Here is a 25,009-nt window from a genome sequence, read left to right as displayed (position 1 = left end):
GCCCGCGGGGCGGGGAGCCGGGGAGCCGAGCCCGCGGGGCGGGGAGCCGGGAGGGGTGCGCCGGGCCGCCGGGGGCCGGCAGTGCTGGGCGGGCCGGGGGTGGTCGGCCGGGGCCGGCACCCCAGGGCCCGAGCCAACCCAGGCTGGAAACGCCGGGGGGCCAGCCTGGGCCGCGCCTCCTCCCCCCACACCGCCCCTTACCTGCTACAGGCTTCCCGCGAATCAAATATTCACGGGAAGCAGGGGAGGGGACGGAGACTTTGGGGAGGGGCCGGGGTTGGGGCGGGGGTGTGGGCGGGGCTGGGGGCGGGGGCTGTGGAGTGTCCTCCATTTGGAGGCACAAAATATGGTAACCCTAGGATTGACCAGTCGATTCCCATCAACTGGTTGGTGACCACTGCCGTAGTGCCTAGGAGCTCCCATCACAGACCAGGACTGCACTGATTATTTCAAACACGTGCTGATCTGCAACTTTTTCATGGTTTTTAATTGTAAAAACAAACTACAGATTCCGCCCCCACTACAAGGGCAGGCTCCACGCCTCTGCATGTCTGGGTGGTGAGTCACGGGAGAACAGGAAAGGTGGCCTCAAATCAGCAAGAGGCCAAAGGAGCTAAGTGCTGTTTGAGCTGCAGTCTGATTGGCCCATTAACCCTTCGCTCACCAGTCGGCCTGAAGGATCTTATGCTTCTCATTGCTGCCCAGTTTGTAGAAACACAGCTGGGCTGACGGGGTGCTCCATCAAGGAAGAGACAGGCTCTGTGCTGCTGAATCAGGCAGCTTGCATGGAGCCAGATCTAACCCAACCTGCCTTCCCCTCCCACTGGCCCAGTGCCTCACCGCAACCCTAAGAGGCAGGCAGCTTTGGCAGCGAGGGGCAGAACTGAACCGGCACCGAGCCGTTCGTACTCAAGAGGCAGGCAGTAGTCAAGGCCAGGTGGGTGGAAAGCTGGAGGTCCTCTCCCTCTTTCAACAGCCACCGCAGGGTCTATCTGGATAGTGGGGAGGTGGAGCTGGGCCCCGCGTTCACTCCTCTCCCAACATGAGCTCAAACGATTACGGTGCCAAGAACCAGTCAGAGTTACCAGCATGGCTGGACGTGGACAGACTAATGCTCCCTCTACTGCCTTTCCATGGGCAAGTGGACCAGCTCTATCGGAACATTCCATTTGAAGAGGTGATGCAGGAGCAACGACAAGGAGACTTTTAGTGAAATGAATCTTTCTACAGGATCAATGGATTAGCCACTTCCCCCAGCCAGTGCCCTTTCAATCGGGATAGAGACACTGAAGGAAACACCCCTTCAACTAACCAACCCCAGCATTCTCCACCTAACACTGCTTCCACAATGCCCACACACAGCAGGGTTGTGGGAGAGAGTTGCAATGAGAGGGTGGAGAATAGGGATTGGGAGTGTGGGCCACGCACAAGGGGCAGCACAAAAAAAATATATATATATATATATATATACACACACACACACACACACACACACGTGTCCCTGGTGAGTTTGGTCAGCAGCTTCCAATCAGTGCTCTGCTCTGCCTGGAGCACACAACAGCATTCGGGAGCAAAGTAGGATGTAACACAGAGCCCCCCACCCTAAAATAAAAGCAACTGAGAGATCAGGCATTTAAAACAGTGTTCCCTGATCAGTATTTCAGCATCTGGAAACTAACTAATATCAAATCTGAAGTGTCTGAAGGGCTGAAAGAAACAAGCCAGCATCCAGCTGCCCTAGTCTCACGGCTTAGCCTTGCAGAGCTAACAAATTCGATGACTAGCTGACAGGTAGATTGTGTACCCCGGCCTGTATTCAGAGCAGATTGCAAAGAACCAAAAAAATCAACAGGCCGCCCTGATTTAACTGACAAGGATTGGGGAAGGGAAGGGGCATGACAAAAAACTAAAACCACCCCACCTTCCTCATGCATACATTCAGCCAAATCCAGAAGAAAACGAACCCAGAGACGTTCTCCTCTCGATGATGTCCTGCCCTAATGGCTCAGGTTCACTGGAGCTTGAAGACATACCAGGAGGGTCTTGAGAAGTGACTTAATTTGAAGCATCGTACATTAGACAGCTAAAGCCATGCTTCTCTTAGCCTCATCTCCACAATCACCTATTCTCCTCCGCACAGAAAGCCCAGTGTGAAAGTACCTGCAAAATGTAGTTCTTCCAGAGAAGCAACCCAAACTGCCTTAACACGACCATTCTTCAATCAGAAGGGGAGTGTCACCTCTTTCCTGGACTCTAGGGGGAAAAAAAAGCAGTCAGCAGTGAGTGAAATGTACAAAAGAAACCCAGGATCATCTATCATGGGGATGGCCATTGGAAGAGCCCACGCACAGGTTTCTCTTGCTGATTCTGTTTGATCTGCTTGTACCTAGTTCTTAGGATGACCCCATCTTGCCCCTTCTCCTATCCGATGTAGGCTCTGTACAGCACAAGTAGCAGCAGAGCAAGCTTCCCCGACTCTACCCTGCCACTGTACTTCAAACCTGGCCCAAAGGAACTACTTCTTGGAAAGAGGGAGGAGATCATGCTTTATAGCCCATTTGGTTTTGGCCACTAGTGAGATTCCCAGTAAGGTGCTCAATTGTGGTGGGCTTCTCAGGCAAAAATAACTTAGCTACCAAGAACTCACCTGGGGCCACCAGCTCTTTTCACATCATACAGCAGCACACGGGAACAGCTTTGGGTCTAGCCCGGTTTCTTTTAGCAATGGGTCCAACTCTTCAGGGAGTGGGGAAGTCTTATTTTTACAGCCTGGGATTTTCAAATGTGTTTAAGTGAATTATGCGCACACGTCCCATTGACTTTCAATGCAGGATCCTTGGTGCCTAAGTCACTTAGGTGACTTTGAAAACTCCCACTCGTAGGCGCACAAAGACCTTTCCAGAGGCAAAGCTACATCAGATATGTTGATAAATTACTAGATCCTTGCCTCAAAGAGCTTACAGTCTCCAGCCACCATACCAGAGACAGCACTACCACCACTAGGAGCAGACGAGAGACACATTCTGAGGTTAGCCCCACTAGACCTCCCAGAGCAGAAGGCTTGGAGAACTTGGACCGGGGGGAAGGTCTGTTCCATGTGTAGAGGAGATATGTCTGAAGAGAGCAAAAGACCGTTAGGAGAAGCCTGGATGCAGCCTAAGGTAGAATTATCAGTAACAATGCAGGAGCGTTCAATAAGGAGTGGGATGGGGTGTAAGAAGAGATGAGAACAGGTGCAGAGCTGGGTGCTTTAAAGGTCAGTATTTGTGCAATGCTTTGAATGCTTAAAGCTCTAGGTAAGTTACATTACAGCGGTCTCACCAGCAGCAACTGCCACACAATAGGTAACAGTTTTCATTCTAAACTCCTGTTTCCACACGTACAGGCAGCTTTCCAAAGCAGTCAGCTTTCAGGCTGACATTTTCCGGGCTCAGTCTCATACAAATTCACCTCAGGCAAAATTTGAGAAAAACCCCTTTGGCTGTGGAATAACAAGAGGACAAGCTCACACACTCCTTCCTCCCACCCCTCTACCCCACTGTAAAAAGCAGCCTCTCTTTCCCCCACCTTAGGGTTAAGTTCAAAACAGCTGAAATTATTCTGATCACTGCACCCACACAGAGCCTCAGTGAAGTCAACTGGGTTCTGCCTGTGCAAGATCAGGGCTCTGGTGTCTCAATAGGTCTTAATGAGCAGCACATACTTGGCTAAGTTTGGGGAGGGAGGGCATGAAGGTGTGTCGTGTGCATGCGCGTGTGTGGTGAGGAGAATGGTTTTGAACTCAGTCATGAATGTCTGAAAATGCAGCACTGAGTATACATATGCACAGCAAAAAGTTGTGCTAAGCTGTTAGCTGCCCACAGAGCCAGCTCACTTGCTAATGGAGACAATGGCAGTGCATTTGTTGGTGACTTTAGTGAGAGCAGAATCAGGCTCACATAGGCGGATACAATATACGGCCCTGACCCAACAGTCGGATCCAAGTGGACAGAGCCTCACAAAGCCCTAGTAACATCATCTAAATGGGGAAAACTGACTAGAAAGGAGAGGAGAAAGTGAAACTGACCTGACAGAGAACTGTCCAATGCACAGAGTAAACCACCAGAAAAAAGTAGGGAAATCCTTTTCCTCCCCTATTCTCTTTTACTTACAAAGACTAGAACAGTAGGAAAAACATGCAGTGTTCACTCTGCCATGCTCCCACAAACAAATACGTGTAGCATAATGTCAAGTAGAGACCTGCAAATCTGCGGATATCTGCTTTATATCCACAGACCATGTTTGCGGATGGCAGATCAGATGCAGATAACATTAGAGCCCTGCACAGATGCAAAATGTGTAAGTTTTGATGAGCCTGATTTTTAGCTTAGCCTTAACTCGACCTCCCTCTTGGGACACAATTTGCATAAGCAAATCATTAGACAAAAGATATTTACTGGGATTTATAAAACTAACAAAAGCATCTGTTGTAAACTCTAGCGGCCTGTTTGTAGTGTTAAGCAACTCCTGCTCTGGCTGAAGTCACTAGAGCTACAGGTGCTCCGCCCCTTTAAAAAAGAAATCTGGCCATTGTTGTTTATAACAACAAATAACCATAAAGAAAGAGTCCAAAGGGAAGAAATCAAGCCATAGCACAATTTAGATCATAAGACATCTCAGCACCCAATTAGCAGGTGCTATCAGAGACTTAGACATCTGAGTGGCCTAAATTACACTTAATATAGTAATTGCATGCACAAAAAGGGAGGTCACCATTTAAAAGTCTGGCCCTATAACTCCAAAACAAGATATAATTGTGTATAATTATATACCACGCTGAATACACCCTATACCACACTGCAAATCCTAGGAATGCTGAGCATGTCCTTATAGGCTAGGCATTGAAACACAAACAATACTAGAGGAAAGATTACCTTTGGTAAGGCAGCGAAATATACCAGGTGAGTGACCCTGTGAGAGAGAATGAATTAAAAATGCAAAAAAACTTTAAAGAGACAGCATCATCTTAAAAACATACTTCTGTTCACATGTTTTACCCACCATTGTTTCAGACAAATCCTATGATTCCTAGAACTGAAATAAATGGGGGGGGGGGGGGAGGGGAGGGAAGAGTCTTTACGTTGTGTATTTAGCAATTTGTGTCCAGTCAGTTTTACCACTTCCCCTATTCCTAGGAGTCTTTCACAGAGCAAAGCTATTTTTTATATAATGGGAATGAGAGATTGTAAAACCTCAAAAATCGGAAGACCCAAAGCTACTTTTTACCATTATGTTAAAATTGATTTGATCTCAAGTTGGTAACCCTTTAACTTCTGGAATTTCCAGGCTTTTGAGTATTTGGTTTTGCAACCTTAGCACTGCATTAATAATAAGTCATCTTATTTCACTATTACAGGTGAGGACAAGAACACTGTGGAAAGCTACGTAGAGACCTGAAGGGAGGTGTGTGGGAGAAAGATCAGTACTTGGATTGCACCTCAGTCCTTCAACTAGTCTTGCAAGATTCTCTCTCTACTTTTCATTCCAACCACTTCCCCATTATTTTGGCCACTGCACTAAGAAATTTCCTTATGGGAAAAAAAGAAAATCTCCACCCCCAGTGAGAGATGAGCTGTGATTTTACCCTTGTGGTGATTTTACTCTCTTGTATTGCCAATTGATATTGTTCCTCTCGCGTAAGAAAAACCTGCCTGTAAGGGGAAATTTTTCCACACTTCTTTTTGTACTTTGAGCTGAAACATCAGACTTTTCTAAAAGCTTCAGGGCAAACAATGGACTTATCCATCTCCCGCTCCCAGTGCCCAAGCACCAGGTGCTGGCACACTGCACGCTAAGGACTTGATTAGTGTTTACCCAAAAAAATGTCAAGGCCTCTTGCACAAACATGGCTTAAGTATGCTACAAACAGTAGGAGTCCCAGGAGCTTTGATGTCTGGCTATTCAACCTAACGCTAGGTCAGCAGCTGGCATAGCCCCTGCCACTGGGCTTAAGAACAAGGCTGCCTTTGTCCCTGGCTCCCTTAGAGGGGATGGGATTAGTGAAGGAAGGAAGGAAGGAAAGGAAAGGAAAGAGAGTCAAGTGGAAGCAGATCATGGGTAAGATCTGGGCAGACATAGCTGCCTCAATGTTCTGGGATGGAACAAGGGCAGCTGCTTCCCTCCCATCCACTCCTGTAATTCTCCTGACGCCACAAGGGAGGTTCAATGTAACTATGGTCATGGCCCTCAGATGCCCAGGTCGCTAGTCATGGCTCCCGAGGCTTACTTCTGAACTTGGGTTGCTGAACAGGAATGCTTGATTTGCCACAGCCCCCCTGTGTTCTGTCCACAGCAGGGGATATTACCCTGATGCTTCAGAAGAAGGCAAGAAGCTACTGTAACACCCCCAGCTAAGCATGAAATGCAATACATGGATACTGGGGGAGAACACAGAGGGGTGTGTCCTTTCTGACCCCTTCCGGCAGTCACTTCATGCCTGGAAACACAAGATTTAATCACCCTTCTCTTAGCAAGCCCAACCAATGGTAATAAGTTTTACAGAGCTGAGACAGACTGTACCCCTGTATTCACCCCTCACATACCACTGTAATGATCTTTGTACAAAGTATGCCTTGGGAGGCATCACTTGAAAACTCATAATTTGCTGATCATTATTGTCCTGGTAAAACATGTGTAGCAACATTGCATGTCAAGTTCTAAGATTCCTTGGTCTGGAGTTACTAACACATATTCCAAGCCTGGGGAGTGGCCAAGCCAGTTCTTCCATGACAAAGGGCAAGCTGCTGCCTCAGTCAGAGGTACACAAGGTCAATGGACCATTACCTACTAAGTGGGCATTCTTTGGCAGGAAAGGGGACGTGGGTGACAAATCTACATTTTAGCAAAGAAACAACCTGGTGTTCCTGTCCACATAGATCTTCTGTCTCCTGGCTGGAGATGCTGCCCAAAGGCAGGAGAGAACTATAAAAAGAAAAGGGAAACACCCCAAAGCACCCCTCCTTCTTGTCCTCCATCAATTCACTGCACCAGAAGGAACAAACGAATCAGCCATTACACAGAAGAAGGGGTTCTGGCCTACAAAGTTGGTCCAGTAATACTGTTCAGAACACGTGGCAAGAGAATCTTTGTTTAGAATCTAACCGTTTGTTAAGTGAGGCACTAGCTGCTTTTTATCTTTATTTTTTCTTGTACTTCATTACTTATATTCACACAAAATCTCTTTAGTTGTAGTTAATAAACTCCTTTTATTGTTTTATCTAGACCAGTGTGTTTTAACTGAAGTGTTTGGGACGCTACTTGGGAGAACTGGATTTGTGTACAGCATTTCTATTAATAAAATGACGGACTTATATGGGCTTATATTGTCCAGGAGAGGGCTGGGCAGTACAAGACATACAATTCTGGGGAAATATCTGGGGCTGGGAATATGCTGGCATCGCCCTGCAGTATAATCCAAGCTGGTAAAAGTCTGGGTGTGACTGACAGGTTGCAAGTGCACACAGATATAGCTGGGAGTGACTTACACACTACCAGTGGGTCGCAAGCAGTCCAGGAATGGAGGCAACAACAGCAAAGCAGTGTAAAGAGCCCCCAGGTTAGAAGGCAGGGATGACCCAGTGCCTCACTAGTGTGGACTGCACCCTAGGTATGTCACAGGGGCTCTTTTTAAAATCCTGCCCCAGCGGTTGTGCCTCTGCCCTCCTGCAGCTGGTACTCCGCAGGCTGCCTGCACACTGGAATCAAAGGAAGCAACTTTGTGCAGTGAGACTGCTCAGCTACTGCAGACTGACACAAACATAACAATTACTTTCCTCATCTCACAAGACAGAATTTCCTCATCTAAGAGATGGGTTTCCGGAGATGAAACCATCATAATACCACACCTAGCCTCAAACCTCCATGGAGAGCTCAAGACATCAAAGAGAAACACACAAATCTATGAGAGATTTCAGGTTAATAAATCACCTTGTCTGATCTACGCTGCAAGATAGGAACTGCCTTGTAGCATGCGCTATCACTACAGTATTTACTGCTGGAATAATTGCATTATAGCGATTATCCCAAAGTCTGGCAGAGAGTCAGGTCGATACAGATCCATAGACATCACAAGTATAGATACGCATCTGTGTACATCCCACACAGTGTCAAAATCCCAGGCGCAAACCGGCCTCTAATATGCATGACTGACCCGCAACCCATAATTGGATGAAGTGCTGTACCCATCTGGGAAGGTGTGACAGTGTACCCTATAAGGCTTTATGGGGAGGGGGTGCTTATAAATGTATGGATGACATAGCTGGAATATGTTTTGTGCTGCCTGTGCCATGTAACATATCTCCGTAAAGGTTCTGGTCTATTATATCTATTCATCCAATTTGTACATATATATCATTTTCTACTCGAGGTTAAGAATATGGGCTGTATGCTTGCTTGATTTCTAAGTAAGCTTTGTGAGGCATTTGGTCAGCTTCTTTAGGAAGGAATTCGCCAGGTTAAGTACCTGATCAGGAGACACTTAGGGAACAATGCATCTTGGAATGCTCCAATCCACATGAGAAGTCTTCCTGGAGACATGCAAGATGCCATGTGGACAATGGCATCGGCCTGCAAAGACTGAGTCATGCAGGGGCATGTGACTTGCCCAGGTGACTCCAAAACTCCATCCTGGAGCTGGACTTGGCATAGGAGGGAGGAGGGGGGTCTCCACCCACAAGAGAGAGTCTATTTAAACCTGTGGGAGACCCCTCCATTTTGGTCTTCAGCTGGCTAAAGAAGGAGCCTCTCCACCCCCCCCAGGATACTTGAAGGAGACTGAAACAAAAGACAGTAACTACAGGGGGTGTGAGTGATTGCTGGACCCAGGCTAAAAGGAGCTTAGCCTGTAAAAGGGAGCACTCTGGAACTGGTGAGGAAATTATCTGTATTCAGTTTGATTAGGCATAGATCTGCGCATTTTATTTTATTTTGCTTGGTGACTTACTTTGCTCTGTCTGTTACTACTTTGAACCACTTAAATCCTACTGTCTGTATTTAATAAAATCACTTTCTATTTAGTAATTCACTCAGAGTATGTATTAATACCTGGGGGAGCAAACAACTGTGCATATCTCTCTATCAGTGTTATAGAGGGCGAACAATTTATGAGTTTGCCCTGCATAAGCTTTATACAGGGTAAAACGGATTTATCTGGGTTTAGACCCCATTGGGAGTTGGGCATCTGAGTGCTAAAGACAAGCACGCTACTGCGAGCTGTTTTCAGGTAAACTTGCAGCTTTGGGACAAGTGATTCAGACCCTGGGTCTGTGTCTGGAGTCAGACGGGAGTGTCTGGCTCAGCAAGACAGGGAGCTGGAGTCCTGAGCTGGCAGGGAAAACAGAAGCAGGGGTAGTCTTTGCACATTGGGTGGCAGCTCCCAAGGGGGTTTCTGTGATCTAACCCGTCACAGAAGGATCCTGTTACCCAGAACCCGGCACAAGGCTGAGCACCCCCTGGACAAACAGAAGTGTTGGATTTCCTGCCATTGAAGAGGCGGGTGTCACATTCACCAAACTACAGCAAGCACCAGTCCGTGGTTTTAGTGCCTTGACTCCACACGGTGGCCCAGCAATGAAGAATTGGCCCATTCTAGCAACGTACAAACTGAGACTCAGCAGTGCTTTCCCTGGGACGGAACAGGAGAGGCTGCGCCCTCACCTAAAGTGGCTGCCTCTAAATTGAGATTTAGACACCATTAAATGGGAAGCAAATGACAGCACACAGGCCTTTTGAACAAGGCTTATACAGGTCTGTCTCATCTTACGCGGTGGTTCCGTTCCGCGGTTAACGCGTAAAGCGAAAACCACGTATAGCCAAAACCCCATTGAGTTCAATGGCGGGTGAAATCGCCCGCACTACAGGTATAGTATTAAAACTGTTGTTTTTCTCTTTTGTTGTTGTTGTTTTTTTTGTTTTTGCCGACCGTGTAAAGTTGAAATTGCACATGTTAAATGCGCATAAGATGCGACAGACCTGTATGTTCACCAGCCACCTGCCTGTGTCACCCCTGGTGGAAATACCACTAACTTGCAACACCGCTGTGCCAGAAGCCTCACCCACATGCAGGCAATGAAGAACACTCCAGGATCTGATGAAGGTACAAGTGAGTGGTCCAAGAGTAGAAACTCTCCAGTTCCAACAGGCTATTCGCTACCAGCGTGAAAAGAATTGGGAACACGGTCACAGGGAGCGGAGCAGCCCGACCCCAGCCAGCTCTACTCCGCCAGCTCCCAGCTGCGCCACTCCACTTCCCGCCGCCTTCCCCAACCTCCCAGCACTCACCAGGGCAAGGGAAGTGGAGTGCCATGGCCCCAGCCCGCTCCACTTCCCTTGCCCCGGCCCCAGCCGTGTCGCTCAGAGGGGGCATTAGGGAAAGGTTCCCCTCCCCCCCGACTTGCTGGCGGCGGGAAGCGGAGTGCTGCGGGTGGGAGGTGGTGGAGTAGAGCTGGCTGGGGCCGGGCTGCCGGTGAGTGTTGGGTCGCTGGGGGAAGAGGTGGAATGGGGGCGGGCTGGGGGCGGAGCAGAGGGGCGAGTAAGAGGTGGGGCGGAGGGAGTTGTCCGGGGTCCCACACTCTTCTAGGGACAGCCCTGCCCTTTGCAGTGGGCGCAGCTCGTGGGGGGGCCAGCCAGGGGATAGGGCTGGTACTGCTGCGTATGCAGCACGCAACTGCTTAGGGCACCATGAAATTTGGGGCAATTTGGTGCCTTAAATTTCATAGTGTTCAAGGCAGCTGCGTATGCTGCATATGCCCAAGGACGGCCCTGACTCCTGAACTACCGGAGCCGAGCCTCTGGTACCCGAAAGTGTGTAGATATTTCTTGAGGAACCCGTAATGTCAACACTCAAACACCGAGACAGAAAGTCTATCACAGAAGCTGCAACTGCACTGGCCATTTCCTTCGCATTTCCCACCATTTCACTAGCGCAAGCAACGCTGGGAGAGGTAACCTGGATTGACCCCGGTTTATTAGCTGCCGTGTTGTCTAATCCAGTACAGAAGAGATCTAGCGCAGTGGTTCTCAACCAGGGGTCCGGGGCCCCCTGTTGGGCCGCAAGCAGGTTTCAGGGGGTCCGCCAAGCATGGCTGGCATCAGACTCACTAGGGCCCAGGGCAGAAAGCCAAAGCCCGCTGCATGAGACTGCAGTCTGGGGCCCTGAGCCCCACCACCAGGGGCTGAAGCTGAAGCCTGAGCAACTTAGCTTTGTGCTGCCCCCTGTGGCATGGGACCCCGGGCAACTGCCACCTTGCTACCTTCTAACACTGATGCTGGTTTTTATATGCAGAAAAACAGTTGTGGCACAGCTGGGCCGTGGAGTTTTTATAGCATACTGGGGCATGGGGAAGGGGTGTGTGCTCAGAAAGAAAGGTTAAGAACCCCTGATTTAGATGACTCAGTGGCTAAAACACAGGCTGCCTGCATATACTAGTGCTCTTCTGCTGAAGCATCTTGTTATGGGGGCTGGCCACTTCCGGCTGCCATCGCAACAGAGGTGGATGAGTGAGCTGAGAACAGGCCATGTGCTCTGAGAACTGGCAATTATTTTTAAGCACTTAGTGCATTTCTGCTCCTCTGATGTCCGGTTTCCATAGAAACTGAGACTGGAAAAGGCAGTTTCCCTTATCAGCACTTCTTCTTCCCCCACTTGGATAAGCATTAGAACTGCATAATGTAGGAACTAGCCCAACCTGCCAGACTACATCAGACAGCTGCATGCCAGATCCCGCCTTGTGCCCATATTGGCAGGGTAGGGCTGAAGTAAGACATCACATGCTAGCCTTACTGGCAGCATAACCCTGTATAGAGGCGAGGAGGGGCAGGGTGGAAGGACCCACTTGAATCAAACATTAATATTAAACCCCCCAGAGCCCCCTCTTCCTCCCCTCCTCCCGCCCAACACAGCCAGGAGGGGCTGTCTCCTCTATTCATTCCCATAACAAGACATTCCAAGAACCATAGCGATGGCAGCAGGCCCTTTGGCCAAGACTTTCAAAAGTGACTAGTGAACTCATGGACCTACACTGAACCACCTGAAAGAGGCTGGGCTTTCAGAGAGGTCTGATCTCCTGCCTTCTGAATGTCAGGCCCCTTTAAGGTGGCTCACTTTGGGCAGCCAAAGCTTGAAGCCCCCAGAATCACTAGCCAACACGCTGAATCACGACTAGACAACCCAGAACCACTAACCACTTGCCAACATTTTCACCTTCAATTGTTTTGAAAACACGCTACCGTTCTGATCGCTCTGTACTAATGTAGTCCTAAAACAGAACCAGCGTAGAATTCTTTTGTTTGCATCCCTACCTCTGTACAGGAGGGTTTAAGGCAAATTAAATTATTAGAAGAATAAAAGTTTCAATAGAGGCTGCAAGATGCAAAAAACAGAGGCCAGCTGATCTTTGTACCCAACACGTGGTACATCAATAACATGTTAACATACCAAAGCAGGTTGCTAACAGTTTTACAACCTTCTCCGGATCTCAGATTTTATAGACACCCCAGGTGGATTTATTTTTATGAAGACATCAGTTCTCAAAAGTTTAAATAAATACACACAGCGGATGTGATAGTTTCTCAGTTTAGAATGCTCTGGCTTTACAGGATTCAGAACAGTACTGTGTACAATGCACTGCTTAATACAGTACCAATAAACTGCAGGATCTTATGTCAGATCTTAACAAGCACAAATAACTCAGCTCTCCCACAGGGCAAGTCATAAGAAAAAGGAGTTTGGTTTGGAATTCCTGTAGGTGCTGAGAGGATGAATGAAGAGGCAGGTTAAGAACATCCATCAGGAAGATAGCTTGGGTGGACAAGAAATGGGGAGAAAGCAAGAAGGGGCCCTGTACTGTAGTCTCTATTTTAAAGTGGTGCTGTCATTTATAAACACATCTCTGAACAACGTTCCTGGTTGTTCCAAGTAACATCTGGGATTCCGTCCTGGAGCAATTACCAATATTTTCTGTTTTGTACATATGATGGGTTTGCGGTTAAGGCACCAGAATGAGACTCTGGAGACTCAACCTCAATTCCCTTAATATCCATGTCTCAGTTCTCCAACTGTGACATAGAGACAATAATCTGACCTTTGGCAGCCTTGTCTCTTTAGACTGTAAGCACTCCAAGGCCGGGTCTGCAGTTGTGTATAGCACCTAGTATAACAGTACCTCAATCTAAGCTACAAACGCATTTGCCCCAATCCCTCAGAGAGAGACAAACACCTACAGAATCTCTATCAAGCGTTCTTAAAACTACAATACCCACCTGCTGAAGTGAAGAAACAGACTGACAGAGCCAGAATGGTACTGAGAAGTCACCTACTACAAGACAGGCCCAACAAAGAAAGTAACAGAATGCCATTAGCCATCACCTACAGCCCCCAACTAAAACCTCTCCAGCGCATCATCAAGGATCTACAACCTATACTGAAGGACGATCCCTCACTCTCACAGACTTTGGGAGACAGGCCAGTTCTCGCTTACATACAGCCCCTCAACCTGAAGCAAATACTCACCAGCAACTACACACCATACAACAGAAATACTAACCCAGGAACCAAACCCTGCAACAAACCCTGGTGCCAACTCTGTCCACATATCTATTCAAGGGATACCATCATAGGACTTAACCACATCAGCCACACCATCAGGGGCTCGTTCACCTGCACATCTACCAATGTGATATATGCCATCATGTGCCAGCAATGCCTCTCTGCCATGTACATTGGCCAAACTGGACAGTCTCTACACAAAAGAATAAATGGACACAAATCTGACATCAGGAATCATAATGTTCAAAAACCAGTAGGAGAACACTTCAGTCTCTCTGGTCACTCAATAACAGACCTAAAAGTGGCAATTCTTCAACAAAAAAACTTCAAAAACAGACTCCAATGTGAAGCTGCAGAACTGGAATTAATTTGCAAACTGGATACCATCAGATTAGGCCTGAATAAAGACTGGGAATGGTTGGGTCATTACAAAACCTTAACCTAATTTCTCCCTACTGTTACTCACACCTTCTTGTCAACTGTCTGTAATGGGCCACTCTCATTACCATTTCAAAAGTTGCCCTGTTGTTAATTGATTTCTCTCATTAGACTGACCTCACACTTGGTAAGGCAACCCCCATCCTTTCATGTATTTATACCTGCTCCTGTATTTTCCACTCCATGCATCTAATGAAGTGGGTTCTAGCCCACGAAAGCTTATGCCCAAATAAATTTGTTAGTCTCTAAAGTGCCACAAGGACTCCTCACTGTTTTTTTCAATCTACACTGGTGCCACTAGGGATGACCATAATACAGGATTAAGTCCTCTCACGCTTTCCACTGTAGGGCCAATTACCCCATTTGTGAGAGTCTCACACAGCAAAAGGGGAGAGAGACTATTAAGAAAAATGGGAAAACAGGATTGCAAAGCCACAAAAATTTACAGTGGGACTCAGAACCTGGAACTAGTTGTTTAACAAGCTGCCCAAAGGAACAGTGTGCTGTGAAGAAGCAGGCGGATGAGGAAGAGCTACCGATGAGCTGAGCGTTGGCTCACTGGGGATGCCTCCAGCAATCTGTGTGTAGACTCTCCGGGCCAGATTCTCCTGTTTCTCAGTCATGTTCCCCCGTTAATTTCAGCAAAGTAACCCAGGAGTTACAACAGCATGAGCAAAACAAAACTTGTTCCCCTCTTGCTAGGGGTGCCTGATGGCAAATGAAGTGCTGGGAGAGCAGGCAGGCACAGAAGTTGAGGGTGGGGAGGGAGAGGAAGTTGAGTAGTAGAGGCACAGAAATGTCTGCAAGGTGCCACAAATGATCAGTCCCTTTCCTAGGACAAAACCTTTCCCATGTCATGTAATGAAGACCCCTGGACTCCAGAGATGCAGGTTTAGTTCTTTCCAGTTTCATCTCAACATTTCAAGAGCCCTTCTAATTCCTGCAGAAGCGACCCCTTCTCTTGGGGTGCACTTTGGCCAGGCTAGGTCCTAGGCATCTTAAGTTAGGCGCCCAAAACCAGTAGCCACTTTTGAAAAGACAGGCCTACTGCAAGAGACTAGCGTAAAGTCACACAAATCTGCAGCAAAGCTGGGACTAGAACCTGGGCCTCCCATCTCTCTCCTAACCACTAGACAATGTTGCCTATCATGCATGTTGTGTAAGAACACTGTCAACCAACCCCAGTGCAGACAGGAAGGAATTCTCCCCAGACAAGCTAAGTTACGTACACTACACCCTAGTCCGCCCATCACATGCCTTTCCTCACACACACTGATCTTTGGAACAGTCCATGAAGGACAAATCCACTCTGCAGCTCAAGGACCTCTGCCAGAGCCTGGAGGACTTCACTAGGAGACAGGAATCCTTCTCCAGGCACAGAGTAAACACTCTCTATGGACACAACATCATCAGCCTAATGGCTGAAGGAGACTCCAGTGCCTATAGCACAAAGCGAAAGAAGGAGTACAGGGTCCACACAATGGTGCATCTTTCACCCTTACTCCCTGTGCAGTAGACTGGGACCTCTGTATCATACAGTGGACATGTTTCTCCCTGCCCTCCTTTGTACAGGAGAGCACATGGGTTCCTGTGCAGGGGGATCCTACACAGACTGAAGGAAAGGGCAGGACTTCCACGTACACTGCACCATTGCCAGGTCACCTTCAGAAGTGTCTGCAACCCCCTTTGCAGACACACCTTTCACCAGCTTCTAGTTCGTGCCATCCCTGCCCTTACACTCTGCCCACCCAGCACTGGTATTGCTGGGAAATCCTGCTGGGCCAGCATTGGCAGCACGGACTGGTTCCCAAACCAATGGCAGATATTCAAGCGCCAGCATCTTTTACTTGCTTGAAAACATTTCCTTCTTGTATGAAACTAACGCATTTATTGCATTCAGAGGCAGAGACAGCCCTTGCAGCAGAAGGAAATCCCAAAGTGCTCTGTAGCAGTGCGAGCGCTCACCAGGCCGGAACCTACAGCAGCATGGTGAAGTGAGTCAAGGTTGGCACAACTGAGTCATGCCAAAGGGTTGGCAAGTGCAGCCCAAGCAGGGACCCTGGGGGCGGGCAGCACATCTGAGAACACTTTATCAGTCATTACAAAATGAAATCGACGCAAAGGGATAAGACTGAGTAGTTCCCGTCAGCCACTTGACATTTCAGAGAGGACTTGCAGTCCCCACAACCAGAGATGGCCCCAATCCAAGGCGGGTCTCAACCCTCCTGAATCGCAGCAATAATGGGCCCAAGCTAAATTAACCCTGCCCTAATCAAACACTTTGGCTCCCATTCACTCTCTTCTCTCTGCTATTAAGACAAAAAGCCCACTTCATTTCCTTTAGTGGCACTTCCCTGCTAAAATGCCTGTTCTCTTGCTGCTAAAATATTGGTCATTTCATCAGGACACTCTTCAGGGGAGGCGCTAATGTTTGCTCTTTTAAGCAAGGAATTGAACCCTTTGATCTTACAGTGGTAAGGGAATTCATGCCCAAAGGGATGGGCCATCTGAACTCACAGATATTTTGTATGGCTCCAGCTGTGCCCTCTGTTCTAAGCCTGGAGTTAGCATGGATGCAGGTGGTCAAGTGAAAAATTCTCTAAGTTATATCTGGGCTTTGCTCTGAAGACACAGAGTGCTGTGTAAGTGACAATCATCAACTAGTTACCATAAGCTTCCTGACAGGCAAGTATAATCCCCGTTTTATACACAGGGAAAACAGAGGCACAGAGAAGCCAAATGACAGCCCAGCCTGAAATTCCGACAAAGGAATCCCCCAATTCCCAGTCACATGGTCATTCACCCAGACCATGCTGTCTCATTGATCTGCTGCACTTGCCCATCTTAATGGCTGCTTCTTGGAGCAGTTAGTCCTAGAACCCACAAGGGAAGAAGCAATTCTTGATTTAGTGTTAAGTGGTGCACAGGATATGGTCCAAGAGGTAAATATAGCTAAACTACTCGGTAATAGCAACCATAATGTAATTAAATTTAACATCCTTGGTGTGAGGGTGGAAAACACCAAAAAAGCCCACTGCAGGAGCATTTACCTTCAGAAAGGGGAACTACACAAAAATGAGGAAGCTAGTTAAACAGAAAGCGAAAGAAACAGTCACAAGAGTGAAATGCCTGCAAGCTGCATGGAAACTTTTAAAAAAACACCATAATAGAGGCTCAAATTAAACATATACCCAAATTAAAAATAATAGGAAGAGGACCAAAAAACCATCACCATGGTTATATAGACTAAAAGAGACAGTTAAGGGCAAAAAGGCATCCTTTAAAAATTGGAAGGCATATCCTACTGAGGAAAATACAAAGGAGCATAAACTCTGGCAAGCCAAGTGTAAAAGTAGAATTAGGGAAGCCAAAAAGGAAATTGAAACGCAACTAGCAAAAGACACAAAACTAAGAGCAAAAAATTGTAAGTACATCAGAAGCAGAAAGCCTGCCAAACAATCAGTGGGGCCACTGGATGATCAACATGCTAATGGAGAATTCAAGAAAGACAAGGCCATTGCGGAGAAGTTAAATAAATTTTTCACATCCTCTGCAGCGAAGATAGATGTGAGGGAGATTCCCACACCTGAGCCATTCTTTCTCCGTGACAAATCTGAGGAATTGTCCCAGATTGAGGTGTCAGTAGAGGAGGTTTTGGAACAAATTGATATTACTGTTCAATAGGGCTGTCAATTAATTGCACTTAATGCCTGCGATTAACTGAAAACAAAATTAATGCATTAATTTAATGCATTAATTGCATGAAGCCCCAGCCCTGAGCCTCGTGTTCCCAGCCTATATTTGAAAATATAGAAAACATCAAAAATATTTGAATAAATGGTATTCTATTATTGTTTAACAGTGCAATTAAAACCACAATTAATCACAAGTGATTTTTTTAATCACTTGACAGCCCTACTGTTTAATGTACATCAGCAGGTCCAGATGATGATATTCACCCAAGAGTTCTGAAGGAACTCAAATGTGAAATTGCAAACTACTAACTGTGGTATGTAAAACCTATTGCTTAAATCAGTTTCTGTACCAGATGACTGGAGGATAGCTAATGTGACACCAATTTTTAAAAGAAGGCCCCACAGGCGATCCTGGCAATTACAGGCCAGTTAGCCTAACCTGAGTACCAGGCAACTTGGTTGAAACTATAGTGAAGAACAGAATTATCAGACATACAGAAGAACACGATTTGTTGGGGAAGAATCAGCATGGCTTTTGTAAAGCGAAATCATGCCTCACCAGTCTATTAGAAGTCTCTGAGGGGGTCAACAAACATGTTGACAAGGGTGATCTACTGGATATAGTATACTTGGATTTTCAGAAAACCTTTGACAAGGTCCCTCACCAAAAGCTCTTAAGCAAAGTAAGCAGTCATGGGATAAAAGGGAAAGTCCTCTCATGGATCAGTAACTGGTTAAAAGACAGGAAACAAAGGGGAGGAATAAATGGTCTGTTTTCATAATAGAGAGAGGTAAATAGCAGAGTCCCCCAAGGATCGGTACTGGGACCTGTTCTGTTCAACATATTCATAAATGATCTGGAAAAATGGGTAAACAGTGAGGTGGCAAAGTTTACAATCGATACAAAATTACTCAAGATAGTTAAGTCCAAAGCAGATTGCCAAGAGTTACAAAATGGCAGATAATATTCAATGACGACAAATGCAAAGTAATGCACATTGGAAAACATAATCCCAACTATACATACAACATGATGGTGTCTAAATTAGCTGTTACCACTCAAAGAACTTGGAATCACTGTGGACAGTTCTTGGAAAACATCCACTCAGTGTGCGGCGGCAGTCAAAAAAGCTAACGGAATGGAAGGAAACATTTGGGAAGGGATAGCTTATCAGCCAATAAATATCATAATGCCACTATATAAATCTATGTTACACCCAGGTCTTGAATACTGCATGCAGTTCTGGTCACCCCATCTCAAAAAAGATAAATTAGAAAAGGTGAAGAGAAGGGCAACAAAAATGATTAGGGGTATGGAACAGCTTCCATATGAGGAAAGATTAATAAGACTGCGACTTTTCAGCTTGGAAAAGAGACGACTAAGGGCAGATATGATAGAGATCTATAAAATCATGAGTGGTGTGGAGAAAGTGAATAAGTGTTATTTACCCCTTGACATAACACAAGAACCAGGGGTCACCCCATGAAATTAATAGGCAGCAAGTATAAAACAATCTAAAGGAAATATTTTTTTCACACAACACACAGTCTGTGGAACTCATTACCAGGCCAAAAGTAGGACTGGTTCAAAAAAAGAACTAGATAAGTTCATGGAGGATAGGTCCATCAATGGCTATTAGTCAAGATGGTCAGGAATGCAAAACCATGCTCTGGGTGTCCCTCTCCTCTGACTGTCAGAAGCTGGGAGTGGACAACAGGGGATGGATCACTTGCTAAGTGCCCTGTTTTGTTCATTCCCTTTGTAGCATCTGGCATTGGCCACTGTCCGCAGACAGGATACTGGGCTAGATGGACCATTGGTCTGGCCCAATCTGGCTGTTCTTATGACAGCATTATGAGAAGCAGATACCAAGAATGCTATTTCAGTCAACTCCCATCATTCCTGGAAGTCCAGCTTCCAGGGCAAGCATTTCTTGGTACTGACTTAATTCAGGTCAAGACAGCTGTTCCATATACCAGCCATGTTTACTCTAGATTTCCCTCCTTGCTACCCATCCATAATTATTATGAGGGACCTTCCCCAACTGTGAACAAGCAAAGAAACGTAACCCCCCAAATTTCCCTACATATATTAGTCACCAAAGCAATACAATCCTATAACCACTAAGTAGTGCTGGAAAAGCCGCACATTGACTCTCCTTTGGAAATCAACAGTGTCATCATCACAACCTCCTTTACAGACATGCACAGGACAGGAATTTCACTGGCACACTTAGGCCACCCAGGCTGTAGGGCTACAATAAAACAAAGCTTTCCCCAGCTTTTATAGCTCCAGCGTTCAGCAGCAGCAAGCTTCCCATGCTGGGAAACAAAGATATACACTGGAAATAGAGGCCAGGTGATGGAGAATGACCGGACCCCATTAGCAAAGGTGGAGCACAGAGACTGGCATGTGGTACCAGAAAGACACTCTCCCCTCCTATAAAACACCAGGAAACCCCAACTCTATCTCAGTCTTCTGCTGCCCCATCTACTATACTTTGTTCACTGCAGCATGTTTTAAAGAGAATGAAAAAGCAGCAGCAACCAATTCCCTTGGGTAATTCTCCGGCCTCTCTTCACTTCCTGTTCCCAAGTAAGAACCACAGGCAGGGCCCAAAGCCGAAAATTCATAGATGTGGAAGACTCCCAGTTAGAATTTACTACTAGGCAGCTACCCTGTCAGCCACAAAACCTTGTACCCATTCCTAACATTAACACTTGTGTTTGTAGAAGGACAACAATTATGAAGACTGGCAAAGAATCAAGAAAGGGACAAAGAACGCCTGCCATTTTGACTTAGACACATGCTCACTCACATACAGTCATACACTCAGATTATTCTCTCTGCCACCTGTGCCCTACCTAACATAGGCAGATAGATGGTGAACAACCATGAGGTTAGCTTCCTGCAGCAAGAGGGTAGATACAGGGCACAGAGGTTTTCAAATTCAACAGGGGGTGATCCATGGTCAAATTACACACAACCAATGGTTGCTCTGAATGCTAGTATAAGGGTACCAGTCCAGACTCCACCATACAAGAAACCTCCAGAGAACAAAGGAATGGATGGGCCGCAAAGACACGATTACCCTTTAGCTTCTAGAGGCGATCTCTACCAAACAAGCCTTAAGCACAGCGGCAGGCTGACACCTGGGAGCTTGCACTGCCACTACTGTGCCTGGTATGGAAAGAGAGGACTTGGCCTCCTGGACTGGCAAACTAATATCGTCCAACTTCACAAAACCCACCTCAAAATTAAAAATATTAACTCCAGGAGACTTCCTTCAATGAGTGCCCCCTGGGGCCAGTTATTGCCCCTCTTCTGATCCCTTTCCAGGCACTACCTTCACATAAAACATTCAGAACCAAGATTCAAACCTTACAATGAGCACAGATTATCTCCAAAGCACCCATCCAGCTGCCAAGGGCTCAGGTCCCAGCCACCACAGGGGCTTCTTACATCTCTGCACACCCCAGTAGCTGAGATGGCCTCTGCTCCAGGTGGCTGCAGCCACAGAATGGGCTGCACACCTGCCCAGAAAGCAGACACACCTGCAAGTGTGAGTCCCACCCATCTGCCCTCCTTTAGGGTCCTGACTGGATTCCATGCTACACGGCTGCTCTACAACAGTAGGCCCATCCTCTCTATCATGTGGTGCCAACCACGGTGGATGACTAGAGCTGGAAAAGCCCTGCCATGCTTTGGATTCCACACAGGGCAATGGGCCTGCTGCTGAGGGAGGAGTAGGGGGACAGGAACAGAGAAGGAAGACATGGGTGGGGAGTGAAGAGATGGGGGGGGGAGGACCCTGAATATCCCCCCAGCTCTGCTGCCAGCTCAGAGTCAGAGCTGCTCCCCTAAGGAGCAGAGGTGGGATGGGGGGGGGGGGGAGGACATGTGGGCAATTAGACTTGGGCTGGGGAGTTGGGAGTAGCTTGTGGGGAACATGGGGGGGTGAGACCCAGGGTCTAAGAGGGGGGCTGAGGCTGCCAGGGAAAAGGTCAAGGAGGGAAGGAGTGTGAGGTTAGGGGGAAGGAAGAAGAGGGGTGAGGCCAGGGATCTTGGGGCCTGAGGAGCAGGCTCTTCCTGGGGTGAAACCGGGGGGGTAGCGGGAGAGATGGAGGCCAGGGGTCCCACTGCAAGACGCTGGGGGGAACAGAAAGGGGGTCCCGGGGATTGGACTCCCCCCGGGGCGGCTGGGGGGAATGGAAGGGGGGGGGTCTCTTACCGGGCAGCGCTCCGGGCTGGGGTGTCACTGCTGCCCCGCGCAGGCCACTCCAACCGCTGGCCCCGCTGCCATCCCCACTCCCGGCTCAGCCCAGGCCCTGCGCTGCCTGCGGGGAAAGCAGCTCGGCGGCCAGCTGATCCCGGCGCCGCCTCACGTGACCGGATCTCGTCACGTGACCCGAGAAGGTGGTGCTGCCGCCGGGTCTGTCGGTGTGTCAGGTGTAAACCCCATGCCAGACATCACAGCTCAGCCCCCGTGCTGGCCTGGCCCTATCTGCTCCCCCACCCTGCCCAGAGTTCGGTTCCTGCCCAGCCGCCAGGGTTGGAAATTTCCTATTTAAAAACAAAAACAGCGGAGAGTCTCCCCAGATCCCGCGACTCCAGGCGCTAGGGCTTTCCTGGGCACAGCGTCACGAGGTTCTCAACGAGATCACCGGAGTTAGCCACACTGCTGCGGTCTCTCTTGGACCCCTTCCTGTATCTGGGGAAACTGGCATGTGCCCCTCCCTGGGCGCCTCCGGCCCAGTGGTTGAGGGAGGCGCAGCTTCCTTTATTTCCCTCCCTGTGTCCCTTTGGCTCTCTGTTCTCACAGAGCTGCGCTTGGCTCAAACTCTGCTCCTGATGGGGGCTCAGATCAGCTGGCAAACAAAACACCCTCCGTGACCTCGAGCAGTTTTATCTACCTGCTTTAAGCGTTGTTCAGGGGGAGAAATAAGGTAAATATGTTTCTCCCCTCCCCAACCTACAGACCTATCAGCTTCCGTCCCCTAACTGTCCCATTGTTGTGGGGTAGCATTAGAATAGCTCAGCAGCTCTCTCTGTAGTCTAGGTGGCTCAGTGCTGTTTTATTCCTTAGATCCTCACTTAGGTCTCTTGTCTGGACTGCCCACCACACACACCAGCACCTTTACATCTACCCCTCTGTCAGCCAGTTGCTTCAGTGCCTCTTCACATCCTCACTCAGACCCCTCTTCCCCAAGAGCATAATACTTTCTGCCTGCCCTTTCCTCCCGTCTCTGAGAGAGGGACCTTTAGCCCTGCTTAGTTTTCTCCTGGAAGAGGTGTCATCCTCCTTGCTTAAGGACATCCCCATTCCCTCTCTTTTCATCCAAAGCCCAGATGGAGCAGCTGAGGTTCTCTCCACTCAAAGAGAAACTTATGCATTTTCTTTTCCCAGGACAGTATTTGGAAAGTTGGATTTTGGGAGAGGTTGAATTGCAGAAGCTAAAATCTCCTGCCTGGTCAATGCGAACTGCACACTGCACGGTATGCAGCCAGCACAGCCCTTAGCACAGATTGAGAAGGCTCTATAAAGCAGACACTTGGTGCTCTCTGCAGACCTTTAGCAAGCACTGCAGGCTGCATAGCTGCTCTCCAGTTGGTGCACCAATTAGGTGCCTGCCATAAGAGCTATGGGGCCTTGGCTTCATTTTCTGATCAGTTTTGCCTTTCTGTCCAAGTTGATTAGTGAGGGGGAATCTCCCTCTTTACCTGCAGGAGACCAATTGTCTTGATGGATCTATCTTCTGCCCTGCATTATGCAGACATGCCACCCTCTGGACCAGTCAGCTCTGCCAGCAGCACTGGCTGGCCCTATGCTTATGCACTAGGACAGTGCCAGTCAAATCATGGCTGTTCCTGTGCACTAGTGTGTGGGTGCGCTCTCTACCTCCCCTCTCCAAATTTAGCATATCAGGGCAGGGACAGCCATAATTAGCTCTGAGACTCTGGTGAGTGGCGGAGCTGTATCACTTACTCTTTAGTGAGCCCACAAGAGTGAAGAGGAGTAAAGCAATTTGGGTGTCAAGTGACATCTCCTTAAAGTGGATGAAAGGCCAAATTATGAGGATTCTACTATATGTGCATCTAAAATCCAGGATTCAAGACAACTACTCCAGATCCCTCGTGGAATGAATCATACTTGACTGTGCAGTGAGTAAGTGCTGCCCATTCCTCCATGCTGCCCACCCCATTTCCAGCTAGCATCCCGCCTCCACCGGCCAACATGGGGGAAGGAGATGAGTGCAGAAGAGGAAAGGAACTACAGGAGAAAACCAAGATGAAAAGCAGGGCTGAAATGTCAATGAAGAAGAGCGTTTTAAAGATTGGGGGGAAAAAATATTACCTGGCTACTTTAAAAGACAATGAGATGGAGACGGAGGTGAGGGGACACAAGAACTCAAGGGAGAGCAAGTAAGCTGTGTTTATTTGATAGAAGATGGGTGTTTTTACTGTACTTTGGAAATTGTTTTATATAGATGCAGCAATAAGGGCCAAGACTGAGTCCATGGGTTGCCCAGAGTGTAAATTAGATCCCAGTTTGGCCATGAGTCAAAAGATACAATAAACACTTGATAAACTACTGGGGACCCAGGGTCTGATTCACCACTGTGTTACACTTGATGGTGGTGTAATGCCGTTGGAGTCATTCGGTTGCACAATTCAAGCAGCGGCTGACCAAAAGTGCTCACTCACATAGCTGTGAGCAGCTTACATGCCAGAGGCAGTGCATGAACAGCCCGGGAGTGGGGGTTCTCACAGCAGAGCAGGGTAAGGCTGGATCCCAAAGTCGAGGATTGGAGTGACCTAGTCCAGTCACTGGTCCAGATAACACCAGGGTAATGTCATAGAGGGAGCCCCCTAAATAACCACAGCTGACAAGACTCAATTTGTTCTTGAATATGAATTGACTCATCATCTTGTCATTAATCTAACCACTCCCACCTCCATCCCCATGATCTCTGCTAAATAAAAACCTAGGCCCTGATCCTGCATTTCAGTCTTTGCCATTAGACTAGGGGTCAGCAACCTTTCAGAAGTGGTGTGCCAAGTCTTCATTTCACTGTAATTTAAGGTTTTGCGTGCCAGTAATACATTTTAACGTTTTTAGAAGGTCTCTTTCTATAAGTCTATAATATATAACTAAACTATTGTTGTATGTAAAGTAAATAAGGTTTTTAAAATGTTTAAGAAGATTCATTTAAAATTAAATTAAAATGCAGAGCCCCCCGGACCGGTGGACAGGACCTGGGCAGTGTGAGTGCCACTGAAAATCAGCTCGCG

The 25,009-nt window shown here is 47.7% G+C and overlaps 1 protein-coding gene across 5 annotated transcripts in view; it reads right to left on the bottom strand.

Moving 5' to 3' along the window:
* ABCA3 (ATP binding cassette subfamily A member 3) overlaps positions 1–22,259 on the bottom strand; it is an 86,507-nt gene extending 64,248 nt beyond the window's left edge. Inside the window, exons 1-3 of one of the 5 annotated variants that reach the window (XM_054041435.1) lie at positions 21,948–22,258; positions 4,914–4,950; positions 2,161–2,253 (exon numbers count right to left, since the gene is read on the bottom strand). In XM_054041435.1, coding sequence (XP_053897410.1) covers positions 2,161–2,214 — 54 coding nt within the window. In that variant the 5' untranslated portion in view covers positions 2,215–2,253; positions 4,914–4,950; positions 21,948–22,258. Of the gene's footprint in view, positions 1–2,160; positions 2,254–2,647; positions 3,437–4,913; positions 4,951–21,101; positions 21,156–21,947 lie in introns of those variants that run through there. The other 4 variants (XM_054041438.1, XM_054041433.1, XM_054041437.1 and 1 more) reach the window with 4 other exon arrangements.
* Between the last annotated feature and the right edge of the window lie 2,750 nt (positions 22,260–25,009).

The sequence above is a fragment of the Malaclemys terrapin genome, chromosome 10 (genome assembly GCF_027887155.1).
Source record: "Malaclemys terrapin pileata isolate rMalTer1 chromosome 10, rMalTer1.hap1, whole genome shotgun sequence".
Taxonomy (NCBI): domain Eukaryota; kingdom Metazoa; phylum Chordata; order Testudines; family Emydidae; genus Malaclemys; species Malaclemys terrapin.
This window is presented reverse-complemented; position numbering and strand designations above follow the sequence as displayed.